Below are 20338 nucleotides of genomic sequence, written 5' to 3' on the forward strand. Positions count from 1 at the left end.
AATTAGAGGAGATATTTACCATTAAGTATTCTTAAAATAAATGTCCCAGCTAAAATGGATACTTTTTTTTTTTTTAGTGCCTGCATGCTTTATGGTATGTTCTTTTTTTCAGTCTGAGACCTTTTCAGTGCATTTTAACATTCTTTAAAGACTTCTTTTTCAGAAGGTAAAGCATTGTTGTTTTATGAAAAGGATTTTGTAATTGGTATTCATTTAGTTCTGTCCTGTGCAAAAGCGATACATTGTTTAGCCCTAGGTAACGCCAGCATACTGTGTCTACATAAATGTAACATGCAAGTTTCTGTACAAGAGGTCAGTTGCCCTGATGTTGAACACATCACAGCTGGTAATGTGTGCAGTGTTTCAAGAATGTTTATCATCCTAAAGCTATGGCTGTAACATAATGAGGGACCATGGCTACCATTTCTCATGCACACAAATGGTAGTCTTGCAACTTGTGTTAATTTCCTCTTCCTCCCTTCTGAGTTCCACCGCTGCTAAGTCACTTCAGTCGTGTCCGACTCTGTGCGACCCCATGGACGGCAGCCCACCAGGCTCCTCCGTCCGTGGGATTTTCCAGGCAAGAGTACTGGAGTGGGGTAGCACCTAAAAAACCTTTAAGACCAAGGCTAGACTCCTGTATAAACAAAGGCATCAAAGGCAACATAGTTTTTTCAAGCTTATGTACAATAGTATTCATATGAACAATCATAGCAGAAACAAAATAAGATTTAAACACAGGCGTTGCCAGGTATTAAGTCTGTATCTTGAGGAAACGTCTGAACCTGAATTTATTTTAAAATGTCTTACAAATAACTAATTAATTTATGGATTAAGGATTAAATCTTATAAGTTTGGTCCTACAAACGTAAAAAAAATTTCCAGAGATAGCAACTTTTACATTGGGGAAAAAATTGTGAACATTAACCAAAGCCATATGTGCTTGATAAAAAGTAAAAGATAAAAACTTATAACCACAGTGAAATAGAAAACGAAACTTTATAATTTGGTTTTGCTCTTTATTCTCTTCTTGCAGAATACCACTTGCAGTTTTATTTCCTTACTTTCAGGTGTGACTGAGTTATTTTCTAGCTTTCAGGAAGTTATTAGAGCTGAGAGAACTGTTACTCTCCTGCAGTCCTACTTCTGGCCCTTACTACACTTCTTTATAGAAAAGGATGGAAGGAGAAGAGACTGACTCCACAGACAGCTTTTTTTCTATCCCAATGCTGAGAACATTATGTACGATTTTAGTAGTATTTACTCTTCCCTCTATTATTTTGCTGCCCTACAAGTAGGCCGGTAATTTAATGAAATACCTAACAGCTGAAGCTTCTATAACAGCATTGGTAATTCGGGCAGGATGGTTTGTTTGGTTTTTAAATGACAATAATAGAAACTGTGTACCTGATTGTAATTGCAGCCTAAGTAAACCCCTTTACCTCTTTCCTTATGGATTTTACAGTCAAGATAAAGAAAATAGAATTATCTGCTTGTTCTTTTAAAAATAAAGTGGTTTCTGGAAAACATTAATGCGGGCCCATTTATGTCACCATAAGTCATCAAAAAATTGATATAATTTAGCACCTACCTAGTACAGTTGGAATTACACTCATTTGATACATAAAGTTCAAAACTCTAGTCTCTGTTTAAATAATTCTTTAAAACCCTTAAAAAGTTCCTTTGGGAACTTTTCTATAACATCTTACAGAAAAACTCGAACTTTTTAGCCAACCCAAAATTATGCAAGTCACCAACCAAGCAAAGCGGGAAGGGAGAGCCCTGGGAGATTCAGGCTTGTGGTCTGGTCCTTACTGCTCTGTCAACTTGAGTGCCTCGAAGGCCCCCCAGACCACATATCCACAGCCATTCATTTTCCCTCTGCAGATGCAAACTGATGAAAGCAGCTCCTCCAAATGAGAGATTGATTCATAAGGTAAATGTGACAGGAGGAACTGTGAGGTTCCCACAGTTTCTTCTCAGTCATTAAAAGGCAATCACAGAAATAAGTCTAAAACCTCAGAGGCTGCAGAGGCTAAGAAAGCTCACAGTGCATTTCAGAATTGTGTGCTGAACTGGAGGTGGAGGTATGGGGCAAGACAGACAGTGGCTCGGGCTACTTACGTATGAATTGTTACTACTTACGAGGTGAGCCTTTGTTTTTAATAGAAAGATCCAGTGTTCTTTTCAAATAATGGATACTACTTCTATTTTGATATGACTATTTGAATCTTATTTGACCTTTGAAAAAAATGTGTAAAACTCTTATGAATTGAGAGTTACTTATGTTAATGGATCTGTAACTATTCTTTTTAAAGTTGGATGTGCTGTGCAATGGTGAAATTATGGGGAAGGATCATACTATGGAGTTCATCTACATGACAAGATGGCGACTAAGAGGCGAAAACGTAAATTGCTTTTATATTTACCTATGTGTATAATTAGTTTATCATTATGTTAATCAAATTTAACAGTTACTGAGACACTTTAAAAGAAAAAAACTAGGGAAAGAGAAGAAACTGGTTCCTCACTGACTGCATGATAGCTGATCCTAAGACCAAGGTCTGTGTTAAATGTGGTTTTGTTATGTTTAAGGTGAGTTTAAAACACCGATCTGAATATTCAGAACTCTTAGAGTGGAGGAGATGGCACTTAAATTTTTTTTTAAACCTCAATGAAATATGGAAACTTCTAAGTTCTGCCCTGACTAGTATGTTTAATGGCTCAGATATTTTTGTTTGTGGTAGAGAGAACAGGTAGGGTAGAATTGAGATACTTTTTTTTTTCAGGTACCTCCTTTACACTGAAAATATAAGATTGGACTGAAGGGTAAGTGAGTTTGCAGTGGTTTCTGATACCAGATTTAGATTATTGTGCCTGAGGCCCCAGGAAATATGAGAGAAATGATTAAAAGAATAAACCTAAGAACATTTTTTTTTAACCCCAAAGGAGTTGGTATTTTGAAATATATCTTTGATTAGGGTTAATGTGAACGTTCTAGTTGATCTTACCTGAGTTACATGTAACGTCGATAGGAGGGAAATCTGAAGGGGTAGGAATTGCAAGGCTAATTTGTAGCAGTAAGAAATACAGTAGTAATTATAAAAACACAAAATTAAAAACTGTAGCCTCACACAATTACAGTGGTTCAAAAATATATTGAATGTAAACATTTGTGGAGCTGTGTTTTCTCCGGAAGAACTGTCTTGGTATGACACAATAATAAATGAAGCATGTAACTTCTTAAGTAGAACTTTTTTCAATTTGCATCCCACTGGGATGCTGACGCCTTCTTTGTAAGGCTAAGTTCTCGTGACCAGGAGGAATAAATTACGTTCTAGTCCTGCCACCAACTGGTTGTGTGCCTTGAGGAACTCACGAAACCTCTTTAGGGCTCCTTTTTATTTTTTTCCTAATTGTCTTTGTATTTGGTAAATTAATGCTTGCCTTTCTATGACATTTTATATATTTTTAAATGGTTGTACATACATCACCCTCATTAACTCTTTCTAACCAAAATGTTCCAGGGACCCAGTGCAGATTGCAAGGGTAGTCAATTCTGTCTTGACCAGCCCTCCTGGGGCCTAAATATTGTGATAGTACACACAACAGCAATACCATATTGGTATAATTTTAGCTTTCTTTGATCATGGGACACTTCAGTGTGTGTCAGTGCTTGAAATCATCGTTATAAATAGGTTTGCCTTCAGGTTAGAGAGATGTAACTAGTCATCCATGGCAGGACCTCTCCTGGCACTCATTTGTCCTCCTCAAGGTCCCTTCCCAAAGGTCACCCACACTGCCAGTTATTCAAATGGCAGAGCTCAAAAGAGCTAATTCATAGAAATTGTCATTAATAAAGTATATTCAGTGTTTACTACAAGTATGCATCTGATTACACATTTCTGAATAGTTTAAATCCCCTGCTTTTGTAAGGCATATTTTATTAAAAATTGGTTCCAAAAAATGGTTTTAGTATCCTAAGATTTTTTTTCAGGTAAAAACTAAATCAACAAATAGGAAAAAAAATACCACACTTGATATTTGATATAGCAGTAAGTAGCCAGTTTCATTTTTTTTAGCATGACAACTGTTTTTTCTTTGTTCTCCTCTAAACCCATTTCTCCCTCAGCTTCAGTCTCAACAGCTCCAAGATTAGTAGTTCATTTTTCTGGTTTCTCAGACCAAAATCCCTGAAGTCTGTCCTGATTAGTTTCTCCATCCTTAGCAAATTCTTTGAACTCTGCCATCAAAATACAAATCCAGTTGCATCTTACCAGGTCCTCATTTCTGGTTCAAGCCACCATCACTCTTCTCCAGAATTTCTGTAAGTGTCTCTTGCCAGGCTCCAGGCTTCTCCTCTGGCTGCCACCCGTGCCTTCTTCCATCTTCACCTAGCACAGCAGCAAATTAGAACATGTTTCCATGCTCGAAATTCTCCAGTAGCATCTAATGGCATTTAGATGCAAGTTGCAGCCCTTCCAAGGACCTGTACCAGGGCGTACCCCACCCAGGTTTTCCTCCGTCTTTCACTTCGCCCTCTGCTCCTATCCTCCGGCTTCAGCGGCCTCTCTGTTTTGCTTCCTCTGATGTGCCAGGCTTGCCCTTGCTTCCCCACGTATCTATCCACCTTGTTCCCTTTACGCCTTCAGAGCGCTGTGCTTCTGCGTCACCTTTTCAGTGAGCCCAGTCTGACACTCTTAATCCCCTTCCCTGCCTCACCGTTTTCCATAGTATGCCTCTTGGTATGTTTATTGTTTGTTCCCAAGGCAGCTGTAATCTGAGGGCAGGGTGATGATTTGTTCACTCTGAGTCTCCAGCACGCAAAGCAGTGCCTCGTACAGATACTCAGTATTTGCTTGAAGAGTAAATTGAATGAAAGTTGAGTCTTTTATAAGGTAATAGTTGTGCAGATACAGCCTAAAGGTCATTTTGTTACGTTCCCCATTTGTTTTCTGTTAATTCTTAAATTTTGCTCATGTTCCAATTAATTATTGATAAATTCTGGCAGTTGGGGTAAATGTACAAATTAGCAATAAAACAATTTTTTGCTTAAGCCCCTTCCAGCATATTTATTGCAGTCACGTCGCTTCCCATCTCTGCCCTTCACTGCCAGCAAGATACCAGATTGTATGAAAAGCTCGCATTACTCTACCTACTGGCATTGCTCACTGGCTCAGTCTTGGGCTGGGATTGGTGTAATTTCCTAAACTAATGGCCAATTTATGGTTCTTTCACTTCTTGTACTTTTTTCTATTAAACATTTTAATCTACCCAGGATTTGTTCATTTACACACACATCTACAGTGAGGCTAAGACTCTCGATTTAGTCTAAGAAATTTTTTTGGCAGAAATACAGTTTATTGAATGATTCACAATTTGCACTCATTGTTTTGAGATCTCACCATTGTCTCTGCATATGTATCTAGACATACATGTACACGTGCAGATGTGATATCCATTTATGTTTCTGGACATTGTTTTGTCCTTCTGAGCAGGACTTAATCCTACACCAGCATTTCACATTATAGCTTTTATAAAAATCTGATCACATGACATCTTTACCTAAAACTCTTCAGTTGTCCATTTTCTTTGGGATATATTTAAATAAAGTTCAAATTAAAGAAACTAGTTGGGCCTTCTATGTTACTTTATGATGTCTATCAGTATTTGTTAGGTCAAAGCTCTTTCTTCTTCTTTTCTTAATTGTATTGGCTAGTTTTCCCCATTTATGTGGGTGAGCTTGCGAATGGGATTGTGACTGGCAGTGGATTAAACTAGGTTGACGGGGCTGGCACTTGCAGTCTTTTGTCCAGTTTGGTGCTGTGGGGTGCTCTCTAAAATTCTATAGTCCTCTTCTGTCTGAGTAAAGCCTGTGGTTTTCTTCCCTTTTCATGTTGGACACCACCTCTGACCTTCTGGGCCTTTGGCAAGGTGGCCCCATATTCACATCACCTCTTCCCTGTGTCCTCTTGCTAGACTCCTGGGAGAATCTCTGACAGTCGATTTGCCTCCACTCCTCAAGAGCAGGACATCTCTGCCTGTACCACACGGCATCTGGGCCACTCCCCACCTTTGTCCTGGGGCCGGTCCACTTCAGGCTCAGCTGTTTGCTGTCTTCTCTGCTCTTTCTGGATCCTTGTCTTCATCATGTTGCGTTTTTGAAACACTTTTATCTTTAGGAATTGCATATCTGGTTAGACTTAGCTAAGTCCTAGAAATTTTTCAGTTCATAACAATATTTGTGCCTCAAGATCAGTGTTCCTCTTTTGCTTATTAGTGGGAGAAAATGGACCTTTTTTTTAAAAAAACTGTTGCTTCTCAAACTTGGATGCAAATCACAACACACCTGAGGATCTTGGTAAAATACAGATTCTGATTCAGCAGTCCTAGAGTGAAGACAAAACTCCTGCATTTCTAGAAGCTCCCAGGGGACGCCTGTGCATCTCCTCTCTGGGCCGTCCTTTCAGAAGTGTGTCCCACTTCGGACACATCTTCTGGGCTTCCCTGGTGGCTCAGACAGTAAAGAATCTACCTGCGATGTGGGAGATCCGGGTTCGATCCCTGGGTTGGGAAGATCCCCTGGAGAAGGGACTGGGTACCCACTCCATTTCTTGCCTGGAAAATTCCATGGACGGAGGAGCCTGGTGGGCTACAGTCCATAGGGTCACACAGAGTCAGACACAACTGAGAGCAACTAACACTTGAGTAATAAGATTTTAGGAGACGTGATGGATGGATGACCGTTGGTTTCCTGTGTGGTTTTCACATCGGTACTAATACATGTATTCTGCTTAACATGTCCATGCAGTGTTTTCATCACATTTTTTAAAACAAATGGGATCATATGTATTGTTTTGCAGCTTCTTTTTCTCATGTGCTGATATGCCTTGTGGAGAATCAGTAAATTTTAAAGTAATTCTTTGTAACAAATTGTTAGTAGTCCATTTGTGCAGCTGTACATAATTTGATTAGTACTCATTTGGTGGACATTTTTCAAATTGACATTACAGACATGCTGTATTCCAGTACATACATCTTTTTGCACATGTGGAAGCATATTCATTGGCTAAATTCCAGGTGTGGATTTACAGCAGAATGTGCATGCTTTAAATTTTGATAGATACTGATAAATTGTTTTCTAAAAAGGTTTTCACAGTTTATAACACCACCAATAACGTGTGAGTGCCCATTTTCTGACACCCTCATGAGCACTGCATATTTTCACTTTCATGTTCTGGTGTGAAGTTTCTTTCCAAACCCACTGCCCCCCTTTTTTCCGCTGTGAAGTCCGTGTGTCTCTTGCTGGCCTCTAGGAGCTCCTTTGTATCTGGATATTCCTCTTCGCCGTGTTTGTTGCAGCTGTTTCCTCCCAGTTGCATTGTGCTGCATAGTTTGCCTCGGTCTTTTGATCTTTAAACTTGGAGTAATAATACCAATCTTAACAAAATTTTAGTAAGAACTGATGAAATATTATTTAATAAGGTACTTAGCCAGGGGTGCCTGACATAATAAATGCTGTATTATTAATAACTCACATATGTTTGCTTTCATTATTATTACAATTCTATACTCCTACAAGCTTACTCTTCATATCTGTCTCTTCAGCCTCAGCTTTCCCCATGAACTCATGTTCTTCCTGCCTCCCTTTTCTTGGGTAGGTTGAGTACCTACTCTCAGGACTCCCCCTTTCCCAGATAACCCTGGTTGCGTTTATGGCTTCCAGCAACCCCTGCCAGCCCCTGCCTAAAGTTATTCCACCATGTTTGTCTTGCTGTGCTTTCTTTGCATTCAGTTCAGTTCAGTCGCTCAGTCGTGTCCGACTCTTTGTGACCCCATTAATCGCAGCACGCCAGGCCTCCCTGTCCATCACCAACTCCCGGAGTTCACTCAGACTCACGTCCATCGAGTCAGTGATGCCATCCAGCCATCTCATCCTCTGTCGTCCCCTTCTCCTCCTGCCCCCAACCCCTCCCAGCATCAGAGTCTTTTCCAATGAGTCAACTCTTCGCATGAGGTGGCCAGAGTACTGGAGCTTCAGTTCAGCATCATTCCTTCCAGTGAACACCCAGGACTGATCTCCTCCTTCAGAATGGACTGGTTGGACCTCCCTGCAGTCCAAGGGACTCTCAAGAGTCTTCTCCAACACCACAACTGATACCAAATAGATTAATAAGAAAAAAATACCACTTAGTGAATCTTACCTCTTTCCACCCAATTCCTTCCTTGTTAAATCCTGTCTGGGAGGGACTTGTTTGCATAGTTAGGCAAAGCCTGATGGGCCAGAGGAGGGGAGGAAGGTTGTCAAGGAGAGCAGTGCAGGGCGTGTCTTAACAGTGTTGATGAGCCCTGTCCAGAAATTCAGAGACTAACTTCTAGAGGAAATATTGTTATCTATATTTTCATTTTGAAGAGTCTGCAATGTTGAATTCATATATGTAAAATTTTAAAGTGTATGTTTTTGTATTTCATAATTCCATTATAGTTCAAATATTTATGCTTAATAAGTGTTCAACTTAATATTGAAAAATCAAGATTTGGCAATGACTTTTAAAATATGAATGGCTAGTTGCTCAGATGGTTAAAGCATCTGCCTGCATTGCAGGAGACCCAGGTTCAATCCCTGGGTGGGGAACATCCCCTGGAGGAGGAAAGGGCAACCCACACTTCAGTATCCTTGCCTGGAAAATCCCATGGACAGAGGAGCCTGATGGGCTACAGCCCATGGGGTCGCAAAGAGTCAGACACAACTGACCGACTAACACACACAAACTGTTAAAAGACAGTGGATTTAGAATTGAATCTATTCACTAGTTTAAAAACATATTCATTCTTTGGTTTACTCATAAACCTTTTTTTGAGTGGCTGCTGTGTGCCAGTTCTGCCCCTTAGCTATTAAGATTGCAGCTATGAATAAGATCAGACTCGGGGAGCTCACAGTCAAATGCTATTAAAATAGTTATGGAGACCAAGAGTCTAATGTGAGGAACATAAAGAGCCTAATCTTAAGCAGAAAATGGATCCCCTACAGGCTGAGATAAGTTCCCTGCCCCCTTGCAGAGCTCTGAGACTCTTAAACAGTGGTTGAAGAAAAGATCTAGGAGAGATTAATCACAGGCAAAGATGGAAGAAAGAAGGCGCCTCTCCTGGATTGAGAAGGCAAGGGTTTTCTCATGATTTTAGTATTTGAAGAAGAGATAGATAAGATAGGTCACCATTTTGGTAAATATTTACAGAATGTTAACAAAATTCATATTTAGAGTCTAAAATTATTTCATGTTAAAATTTACCAGTCACTTATTTTAAGTCTTTTTCCAAAAACAACTGCCATCTTTTGGAAAGTGTTTACTTAAAATGAGTCATGTTGCCTCATGTTTGACATTAAAATATTTTAAATATGTATCCAGTTGTGGATGCCTCTTATCTGATGAGTTCATCTCCTCCGCAGTTTCGGTGTCTGAACTGCTCAGCTTCGCAAGCCTGCCCTCAGGATGGCCCTTTGTATCAGGTAAGAGGCACTCACGACTGTACATATGTCCTAACGATGCCTGCCGCCACAGAGCTGACTGCTCTCACCCCAGCCATGCCACTTGGCGAAACTCAGACCTATTTGAGCTACAAAACTTCATCTTTTCAAGTTATGTCCCCAAAGTTTCCACTTATTTTAGTTCTCTTGAATTATCTATTTAATTTTATCAAACTAAAAATTAAGTTATAAATGGAAAAGCCATTATTTATGCATCCGTCAGTTTTAATAACTACCAGCTTCAGCCTGCAAGAAATCTCTGCTCCATATTGAATCTCTGCTCTGTACTTAACACTTATTTATGTGGGGTTTTTTTCTTTTTTTCATTGTTTATTCCCCCACAAGTGAAAGAAAAAAATGCCAGATTAGGTAAGGCTAAATAACAGCAATAGCTAAACGCAGATGTGAACTTGCTTACTGAACCTGCCCTAAGGACTGTAGGGAGCTACCTCTTAGCACAGAATGATAGTGAGCGGATATAGTAATGCACTGAGAAAGTGAACATGCCTCTGAGGAAAGTCTATCTAATAAAACTGCATCTTAAAAATTTGGAAAACAGAAGAGACGAAATGTGTACTATAGTAAGGATTACTGTTGAGTACAGAGATGATCTAGGATCAGCCTTAATCCATGTTTTAGTCATAGTATTTATTTAAAAATACAGATTTTTAATTAGTCTTCATTATTTTCTTGGCGCCAAGAAGGGAGAATTATAATTATATACAACCTTAACTAGTAAATTCACCTCTGATGTTGCTATTTTAGGGTTAGGACAAATAAATATATGTTAAGTGTTGAAAGAACCATTTCAAATCAAAGTGTTAAATTAGTAATTTATCTAGAATTTCCCTCAGTCTCATTGTCAGTTCTATGTTAGTGCAAATCCCCACACTCATTAAAATGTGTGTTTCTTAATACACACTGGTTAAGTCCTGGGTGTATGTGTATTTAGTAATGGGAGTAAGCAAATTTAGCAATTATAAAGGCCAAGGGAAAATCATTTAGAGAAAAAAAAGCAATCATCCTTATCCTTATGTAATTGAGGGTGGGGGGGTGAGTGAATAATTTAACTGAACTGTTGAAATGTGTGTAGATGCTGTAGCTGATTTGGGGATGAATTGTGGTGTTCCTGGCCTTCAGTTATAACTTGTACATATATGGCTTTTTGCTTTTATTCTCGGCACTGATGTCTGTCTGTTTCCTGAGAAATAAAGGTATTCTTAAACTCTGCTCTAATGTTTTAGGAAACTAGAGTAAGACCAAGTTTTCAAAAATCCACACACATTTACCATTTCTTCTGCACTTCATTATGGAGTACAGTCTGGTCTGAAAGTTGAACTTGTAATTAATAGGATGCATCTTTAGCCAAAAATCAACTAGAAAATTTCAAGGAAAAAATTATCACTGGTTTATTATAAGAAAATATTATATGTGTAGCTTTATATGATTAAATTTTTAATTTTGTGAAAATTTGGTGAAATCGTTTTGTAGGAAAAATTCTAGTGAACCAACATTCACCCAAGAAGAAAGAAAATGTAAATCACTAAGTAATGAAAGACATAGAACAGGATTAGAGTTAACTTCTTCAAAGGATACCTAAATATAAAACTACTTTGAATGGTCACATTCTCTCAAATTTTCAGGGAATAGATCCTTCCCATCCTAAGTTGTTAATTTTAAGTAATTGAAAAAGATGGAATTTTACCAAATTCATTTTACAGCTGTAACATAATCATGAAGGCAAAAACTGATAGAGAACCTCCAATTAGAACCCAAGTATCAAGTCTCATTTTGAACATAACAAAGATGATAAATAATATATAAATGTACTAAAATAATATGCTAGAAGAAGAATAAACCAAGACCAAATAGTATTTTTATCAGAAATCAAAGAATAGCTTAATGCTGGGGGGAGGAATTATATATATTAAGTAAAATAAATGTCAGTAGATACTGAAAGGGCATTTGGTAAGATTCACATTTTTCCTACAAGCTTATTTTGAAAATTTTTCAAGACAAAGAAGTTGACATAACACAAAGAAATATCCTTAAACTTTTAGATTTATCAGTTAACATTTTGCTATTTTTTGCCCCTTCTTTCCCTTTCTTCCTCTTTTCCTTTCCTTATCTTATTAATCTTTTTATAAATATATCTCTTGTTTCTTTATGGAGCCATTTGAAATTAAATTGCACATATCATGACAATTGACCACAAAGTACTTCAGCATATATGTTCCCTAAGATTAAAGACATTGTAATATATAATCACAGTACATCATACACAACAAATTTAAATATAGCAGTCAGTTCTTCCTATAATTATGAAGTTTAATATAATTTCAGACTTTTTTTTTTTTTTTACCAGATTCTTGTTTAACTTGACAAAGTCAGTCATTCTCTAGTTCATCAAGAAATATAATTTGGCACTTCTGGTCAGTCACATTTTTAAGTGAGTAATCACAGGGCGTATGCACGGCCACACACTGAAATGTATTTTAAAGCTGAAATAATTAAAATCGGGTACTGACTTAAACATAGACACATGGATAAAAAGCAGAGCTCAGGAACTCACTCTAGTATGTACGAATCTATAAAGAGTATTTCAGATTAATAGCAGGTACCAAGTTTCATTAACAAATGTTTACTGAGCACTTAATTATGCACTGGGCAATCTTGTAGGCCCTGGGAACACAGAAGTAAAAGTGAAAAAAATGTGTTTCCTTCATGGAGCCTATACTCTAATGATGGTAACAGATAGAAAAACAAATGAGTAAAATTTATTGTGTTAGAAGAGAAATTGAAGTAGATAAATAGAATATTTTAGATGAGCTAGCTAAGAGAAGACCACTTTGAGGTGGTGATTTTTGACCAAAAAGAAGTGGGAGTACTAGCTGTGTGTCTCTCTGGGGTGGAGCTTTTCAGGCTGAGGATGGACAGCGATCTAGAGGCAAGGTCATGTCTGGTGGTTTAAGGGCTGCAAGGTGGCCAAGGGGCCTGGAGCAGAGACAGCAGTTGGCTGGGGAACTGGGAAACCTGGAGCGTAGATGTTGGGGTGGGCTGTGATCTTGTAGGGTTTGTCTTCAGTTAACTGCTCTGAGACAATTAGTGATGGGGGGATGGTGGGGAATCCAGCCCATACCTCACATTATATGTGCTTCTCATGGCTAAAACGGTGCACATTAAAAATGAGACCATCAAAGGTCAAGAAGAAAACATAGCTAGATAACCAATCTCAGAGTAAAGATGAACTTTCTCAGTGTGTTTACATGTAAAAGGAAAAAAACAGACAAATCAAGTTGACTACTAATACTGAAAAATACATGGCAGATGTCACACACATTTTAAAAAGTACATGCAAAAATACTGTAAGGAATATTTGCATATATACAAACAAAAACCAAAAAAAATTCCAACCACTTATGACCAAGCCATTTTACTTCCCTCTTTTCCTTCATCCTAGTAGAATTGGTAATGAATTCTTTTACACATAATAATGGATTTTTGAATGAGTGACTTATTTGCAGAAAGTGTACAGATTTAACAGAGTCAGGAATGGAAAGCAAAGCTAGAAAGGTTATTGTAGTGAGAGACAAGCTGTGGGAAGAGTTGGGTAGAATGGGAAGAAGTCAGGTTAGGGTAGTAAGATTCTAGGTAGCAGTCTCTACATCTGGCTGAATTTCAGAAAACCCAGGGAGTTTTCTAAAATAGATTTCAGTGTCCACTCACAGATATTCTGATTCAGAGGGGACAGAATAAAGTGTAAAATAAACACAAGTAAGCAGAATTTAACCAAAATAGATTTAGACCATAGAATCTCAGTCCACCCCTTTCATCTATAGGAAAGGAAACCGTTTTCTCACAGGATTTTTGCATTCACCTGCAAGGAGACAAGGGGGAGAAAAGCCAGTGGCCATCTCAGCCTTTCTTGGTTCCATAAAATTAGCTCCTGGATATTTCATTTTAAAAAGGGGAGTCCGCAGCTTTCAGAAGAGGAAAAACCATCGGTTCTTCAGACTCTTTCTGACTTTGTGATGTTTGAATTCTACATTTTGCAAAACAGAGGGCAAAAAAGACACAAAAGTGGTGGTGTGGCTTTTCCCACAGAAAGCTTTCTCCTCTCTGGGGCTACATGTTGATACCTTCCCTGTGTGGAGTAAGCTGAAGGATAGTCTGAGCCACTCAATTTCATGATAGTCAAGTCCAAATATTTAATAGGATCGATTGTTGAAAGGAGGCGGTAACCTAAATGTTTCCTCTAACAATTAGTGACTTGTTTTTCAGCAGTTTTTAAAGGACCATTAAATTTTAAATGCTAAAAATAAAAAAGTGTCAAACTTACTTAACATGTGTGATTTGTAAGCAGTACCCAGCTTCCTAGATTCATAGCGTGTGTGTGTGTGTGTCAGTCGCTCAGTCATGTCCAACTCTTCGCGACCCCATGGACTATAGCCCACCAGGCTCCTCTGTCCATGGAGTCTCCAGGCAAGAATACTGGAGTGGGTAGCCATTCCCTTCTCCAGGGGATCTTCCCAACTCAGGGATCGAACCCAGGTCTCCCGCATTGCTGGCATATTCTTTACCGTCACAGCAGAAGGTCTGTTTATTTGTGATTCAATGGACTCACACAGAGAACGGTTCTGATGGAGTCCAGCCTGCAGGCTGGTATTGTACAGCTCCACAGGAAAATGAGTGAATGCCCCCCAGCAGCGAGAGCGTTCTGTCCTCACAAACCCTGGCTTGCCCTAAGTACTAACAGTAGTACTGTTCACATATACAACCTCTTTGACATCCACAATCTTTTGAACTTGACCTTTGTTGCAAATTATGGAAAAGTTGACTGTCTGTAGAACATAATAGTTTAAAATTATAATAATTAGTCTTAATTGTCATAATCACTATTCCCAAGAACTATTGTAAACCATAACTGCACATTTTTTAAAGTCTTTTATGTATAATCTGTACTGTTTTTGTATCAACACAGTCTTGCTCATCATCTGTTTTTATTTTATAGTCATACCCCATGGTGTTGCAGTATCGACCAAGAATTGATTTCGGTTAGACCAAGGGGCCCAGACCCCACTGATGAACCCCGCACTATGTGTTACTCATCGACAGACTGCACAGTGAAAGGTGTGTGGACCGGAGGGACATAGACAGATTGTCAGCATGCGAATAAGGCCACTGTCTGTCTCTAAATTGTCAGTTGCATTTATGTTGTTTCTATTAAGAGCAAACCAAGTGCCATTCTGCTACTGAACCATCTGCATAAGGTATCTGTGCTGTCTCCCAGTGTACAAGTCATGGTTGGAATCAGTAGGTGTGCGGCCGTGACCTAGCCTTCTGAATATTTTGCTTGCCTGTTCCAAGATTGTTCTAATGTTTGATTACACTAGTAATATGGCTCGATCTTTGTGGTGTTGCAGTTTTCACACTTACTATTTGATTAATTCTTGTTTAGAGTACTGTACAAGGTACTAATAGTTATTATCTCTTGAAATTATTTTGTATGGGGAAATATATTTAGAGAAATGGCCTTTGAGCAACTGTCCTGTTTGCATTAAGCTTTTTGTGTGCAAAATAGTTCACTCTTGAGTGTGCAAGTCCTTTTGGGAAGAATTCCAATTGTTCTGTACGTTAGAGCACATTATAACTGTAGGCATTTGGGGTCATCTGTCTGTGTAGTCTACCAGTCGCACAAGGAGGGCCTGTTCGCCTTCCAGAAAATGTACGTGACTCCTTGGAGAGTGAAGTGAGATTCATAACCATTTGAAATGTTGGCAGCTGATCACATTGACTTCTAACAAAACCCATGTTTCAGTGAGGTTACTCTTTCATAATGCCTTATGATGAGCGGGTGCTGCTTCATGAGACATCATTGCCGCTGCGTAAACCACGTTACTGCGTGCATCATGATATTGTGGTTCTTAATCTAACACGTACATTGTTTTCCTTTTTCAGTTGGCCTTAGGTGTGTGTCAGTGTGGCATGCAGAAAGTTATGATGATTTTAAATACTAGGGTTTTTAGAGAAGATAACATTAGCTATTTTATGGATTTCAAAAATCTCAAAGCAATTGTAGATTAAAACTGTTAATAACCTGTCACATTTCCAAACCATATGCATAAACTAGAACAAATACTGTGTCTTAGATAAATATGCTAACCAGAATTAACGGTTTGACGATATTTCACTTTAGATCCTGTAGTAATTAGGGGGAACTGGGATTATTGTTTTATAAATAAGTTCTTTAAGGTCAGAGCTATATAATGTCCTTGGTTTTGCAGTTTTGTTAAGTCTTCCATTCCTTTTGAGATGAGTCTGCAAGTCAACAAAAGTCTTGTTACCTTGAATTATATGAAGAACTTCATTTTAAACCTCTTAAAATCTACACTGTTTCTCATAAACTTTGGAAATTAAGTTTGACTAATTGCTTTGAAACAAAGTTAACCTCTGAAACTTAGGAAATCATCTTAAAAGTTAGGAAAAATACTTGTTTTAGAAATCTGACATGAGCACAATCTGTGTGTTACACACATAGCTTTTATACTGTATTTTCCAGTAAAATGTATCATAAGCTAATGCCTTCTAAATCTCAAAATGCTTCTTAGAAATAAAAGTGTATGACTCTAAGAAACACAAAATACAGCTAAATCTTCATGCATTTCACAATATAAAAGGCTGAAACATCGTAATTATCTTTTCCGTATATCTTTGTTTCAAGTCAAAAAGTCTAAAGTTTTCTGTTGTTTTTGGCCTGACTTTTGTGGAAAAGGTCATGGCAATATTTTTTAAAATTTCATTTTGTTAAATTGTGTTTGTGCTTGGAAGGGCTCACAAACAGAATTTAAAAGGCAGATTTTTGTTAACTCTTAAAAAATGGTTGGAACAGACCATTACACTAAACCAAAAACTGAATTTACTCTCCAGCTACAGAAATTATTTTGCTGTGCTGTGAAATCCAGTTCCCTGACATCTCTTAAGGCATTTGTAGATTTCTTATAAATTTGTCACATCTAGGTCAGTGATGACTTATGGAAGTTAATTTTTAATTAACTCAAAATGAATTGAGAGTGCATTTTAAAAACCACAAATGAGACCTGGATGTTTTTGGGTCCCCAGCCAAAACTTACAGCCTTAAATGAGTTTTATATACATGATCTCTTTAAATTTGGCCTGTTGCCTCATCTTATGTAATGTCTCTATTTTCCAAGGAAATATATAGGAAGTAATTATGGAATTGAGAATAGTTTTATATAGAATTCCTTTATTTAATGTTACTGTATTAACGTTTTTACTGAAATGCAGTGGAATATGTGCCAAAACATGTGAAAACCCTTGCATAAGGAAGCGCGTCTGTTATGTGGGGAAAGGTACACACTTTATGATGGTCCTGATGATGTGCTGTTACCGTTTGAGCCACAGACTTCTTCATATATTCAACTATGGTTTTTAAGTATGGGACTACTTTCATGTCTAGTAATACACTAATCCCTAGTTAATTATCCCGAGTCAGGTTGTGAAATTTGTAAGAAACCAGATATAGAAAAAATACACAGGCAAAAATACATAGGTGGTCAATTTTACAAACTTGGGGTGCTAATAAAATTTACTCTTTATACAGATAGCCTATATGAGTAATCATCTGAATCTGCAAAATTGGAGAATAAAACTAAGTTTTTCTTTAGTCTTTTGTTTCTTAAGCAACAAACTGAAAGAACTTTACTTCCACAAAAGATTTTGTAATCAGTTATGTCTGCTTTAGATATCATAGATGTCCGAGAGTCAAGGGACCTTGGATGTAAAGAAGGCCTGTGCGTTATAAGACATCAGTTTAACTGAAGTAATCACATTAGTTAATAGAAAAATCCAAATATGGCCCTTATTCCAGATTAACAAAATGCTTTTAAGTATTTCTGAAAAAAAAAAGAAAAAAAGGTTCATGATGAGGTAATATTAGGTCATTCAGTCTGGGGTCCAGGTACCTTGGGTGATGCTTTTAGAAAAATATATTATTTCTCTATTCATTAAAAGTCTGTCCCATATTAATATGCTACATTTTATAAATGTAATGAGTTTGCTCAACTATATGTAACCTAAATTAAAATGATTCTTTAAGGGGGAAAAAAGTATGTTATATAATATTGTGAACTGTTTAGCTTTATTGAACTATTTAAGAGAAAGTGCCTCATTGCTAAAGTGCATTTCTGTTTTAGATTTACTGCATAAGTTTTGAGTTTTCTGTCCCTGTCTCTTATCAATGGTTTTATATCTAAATAGGCTCTTGTAAGTTAATCTCTTTTTGAAAGATTTTCATAAGAAAATAGATATCACCAAAGACATTTTAGTGTTAATAACCATGTTAGAGAGACAGTTTTAACTGTTTGGAGGTTGGAAATTTTTAGACTGCAATTTACTTTTATATAATTAGGCAATAACCTTGAGTAGTTGCTAAAATACCACCAAAGAAAGACTTTAAACTTAATTTTCATGGTAAGATCAATCAAATGCAGGTTTTTCTTGCAATAATCAGAATATACTTCCTTTCAGCCATGTTTCTTGTTTTTCTAGCACCATCTGACAGATCTTAGGAAATTCTCAAAGGTGAAAATGAGATTAACACAACCAGTAGCCTCCCTCTGGATGAAAAATGGGAGAAATACATAGTTTGGAGAGAAAATTGAAATTGAGATTTTAAATTCTAATTTGAGAAGATTTTTATCCCATGGAGGCGATATGGACTAAAATTATGCTTATTTAGTTCCTGGGTTCTTAGTAGTATGAGAAATTTTATTACAGACAGACTTTGGTAAAAGTACTGACATGCTTACTTGTGTAGAAAACAGTACATTCTCTTTTTCTGTATCCAAAAACAAAAAGTTTCCCAAAGGCCTGTGGGGTGTTTTCTTTTTTTTTAAAGTAACTCTTTGTCTTGCTTCTCAGCAGTTATTTTGTTTTTAGAATTTAACCATACAGCCAAATTCGGGCCCCAGATGAATAGCATGTACATCAGGTTAAGCCCTGATCTCACACCGATATTCTGGGGAGCCCGTGCTGCAGGCCCACACTAATGAAGTCTTCCTGACAGGCCACTAGGTAAACCTCCTGGGCTAGGGTAAAGATGGATGTACTCATTACACACTCTGGTGTACCATAGGAATTTTCCAGCAGGCTGTACTTTATACCAGTGAGATGTAGATACTGGTTGTGGGCATTACAAAAAAGAGTTTGCCATAGCTTTAATTTTATGGGTTGGAAACATAAAAATATGAAATGCTATCATTTTAAGATACACCTCTGTCCCTACAATAAGGAATATAACCTGTCTGACAGATCTGGTTTATAAAAATTGAAAAACATGCTAAAACTCAAACCCTCTGAAAGCACAAAATAACCAACTAATTCTGGATTTTGTTGAAAAAAGTTCAGATTGAAAGTTCTTTAAAAATACTTAAATATTACATCACAGGGTTTTCATAGTTTTTTCTTAAAGCAGTAGCATTTTCCCAGTAACTTAAAAGTGATTCTCTTCCTACTGTAATATAGTTTTCACAAGTAGTGTGTTTATTTGCTATCCTGACTATATTTTCAAATACAGTTAAAATGCTTGAGCACTTCCTTTTTAGAAAGTTATGAAAGTAAACAAAAATAATTTAAAACGTGTCTGTATACTTGCTATGCCCCTTTTTCTAGGATTCAGAACTTGAGACATTATTCAGAAATGCGTTTTAATTTTAATTGTCTTTAGAATCAAGTGAAACATTAAATACTGGGTCCAGTTTTCTTCCATTTTTCAGAGCTTCGTGGAATAAGAAACGAATCTAGTGTAAACTGGAGATTAAGTGTTTCTGGGCAGTGCAGAGATGGCGGATAGATTATGTGTCTGTGGACTCCATGTCAGTCCAGCACAGCAGGCGTTCTGCACATTAGAAATGGGATGGGATCAGCCTAACATTGTTCGGGGGCAGTATTCTTTTGCTATATTTTTTTGAACGGGGATAGGGGCCCAAGTGTCCTTATGAAGCTGTGGTCGGTGACAAGAGCTTGTGGGGGGAGCACCAGTGTTCTGCGCTTCCTGCTTCTGGCAGCACAGCAGCAAGCACCAGTTCTTAACAGAGTAGCCCTCACATTAAATTAAACCATCGTAGACTATATTGTACAGTTCTGTTGCTAATTTTCCTTTGAAATATGAAATATTTTAAGCTTTCTTTTTGTCAAAAGTGGTAACATCTTAATACAAATAAAAACCTTTTTGTGGTTGTAAGATTTAGCTTATGAATCATTCAAATTGAAGTGAAAGATTACCAGGTCATTGTTAATGACTTAGTCTATTAAGAATATATGTATTTTTGTAAAGGGAAAGCACTTGTAGATATTTAATCAGTACTATATGTCTGTTTTGCAGAAATAAAATGCTGCTTAGAGATTCTCTTTAAATATTTTTTATTTTTGTGCTCAAATGTATTTTCTGTTGATCTATGGAATGTTCTGTACAAAGCTGTATGGTTGTACTGTTGGGCTAGATACTTTTGTTTTTTAAAATCTGGACTTAGCCAAGTATATTTGACCATGTTAAAAATAGTATCTTTGTTATTAAAAACTTGATTGCATAATTTGTTGTCTGTCATCCTTGAGATCAGTAGTTGCAGATCATAACCTTCATGTAAAAGTTTCCATTAAGTATTATTGTGAGAGAAGGCAATGGCACCCCACTCCAGTACTCTTGCCTGGAAAATCCCATGGACGGAGGAGCCTGCTGGGCTGCAGTCCATGGGGTCGCTAAGAGTTGGACACAACTGAGCGACTTCACTTTCA

At 37.4% G+C, this 20338-nt stretch overlaps 1 protein-coding gene across 5 annotated transcripts in view; it reads left to right on the forward strand.

The window, feature by feature from the left end:
- Window positions 1–20136, forward strand: part of PCGF5 (polycomb group ring finger 5) — a 117368-nt gene extending 97232 nt beyond the window's left edge. For 4 of the 5 annotated variants that reach the window (XM_040254505.1, XM_040254507.1, XM_040254506.1 and 1 more), the window contains 3 exons: window positions 2319–2408; window positions 9449–9508; window positions 14538–20136. In XM_040254505.1, coding sequence (XP_040110439.1) covers window positions 2319–2408; window positions 9449–9508; window positions 14538–14585 — 198 coding nt within the window. In that variant the 3' untranslated portion in view covers window positions 14586–20136. The remainder of the gene's footprint in view (window positions 1–2318; window positions 2409–9448; window positions 9509–14537) is intronic. The other variant, XM_040254510.1, reaches the window with a different exon arrangement.
- Window positions 20137–20338: the final 202 nt, after the last annotated feature.

The sequence above is a fragment of the Oryx dammah genome, unplaced genomic scaffold (assembly GCF_014754425.2).
Source record: "Oryx dammah isolate SB20612 unplaced genomic scaffold, SCBI_Odam_1.1 HiC_scaffold_14, whole genome shotgun sequence".
Taxonomy (NCBI): Eukaryota; Metazoa; Chordata; class Mammalia; order Artiodactyla; family Bovidae; genus Oryx; species Oryx dammah.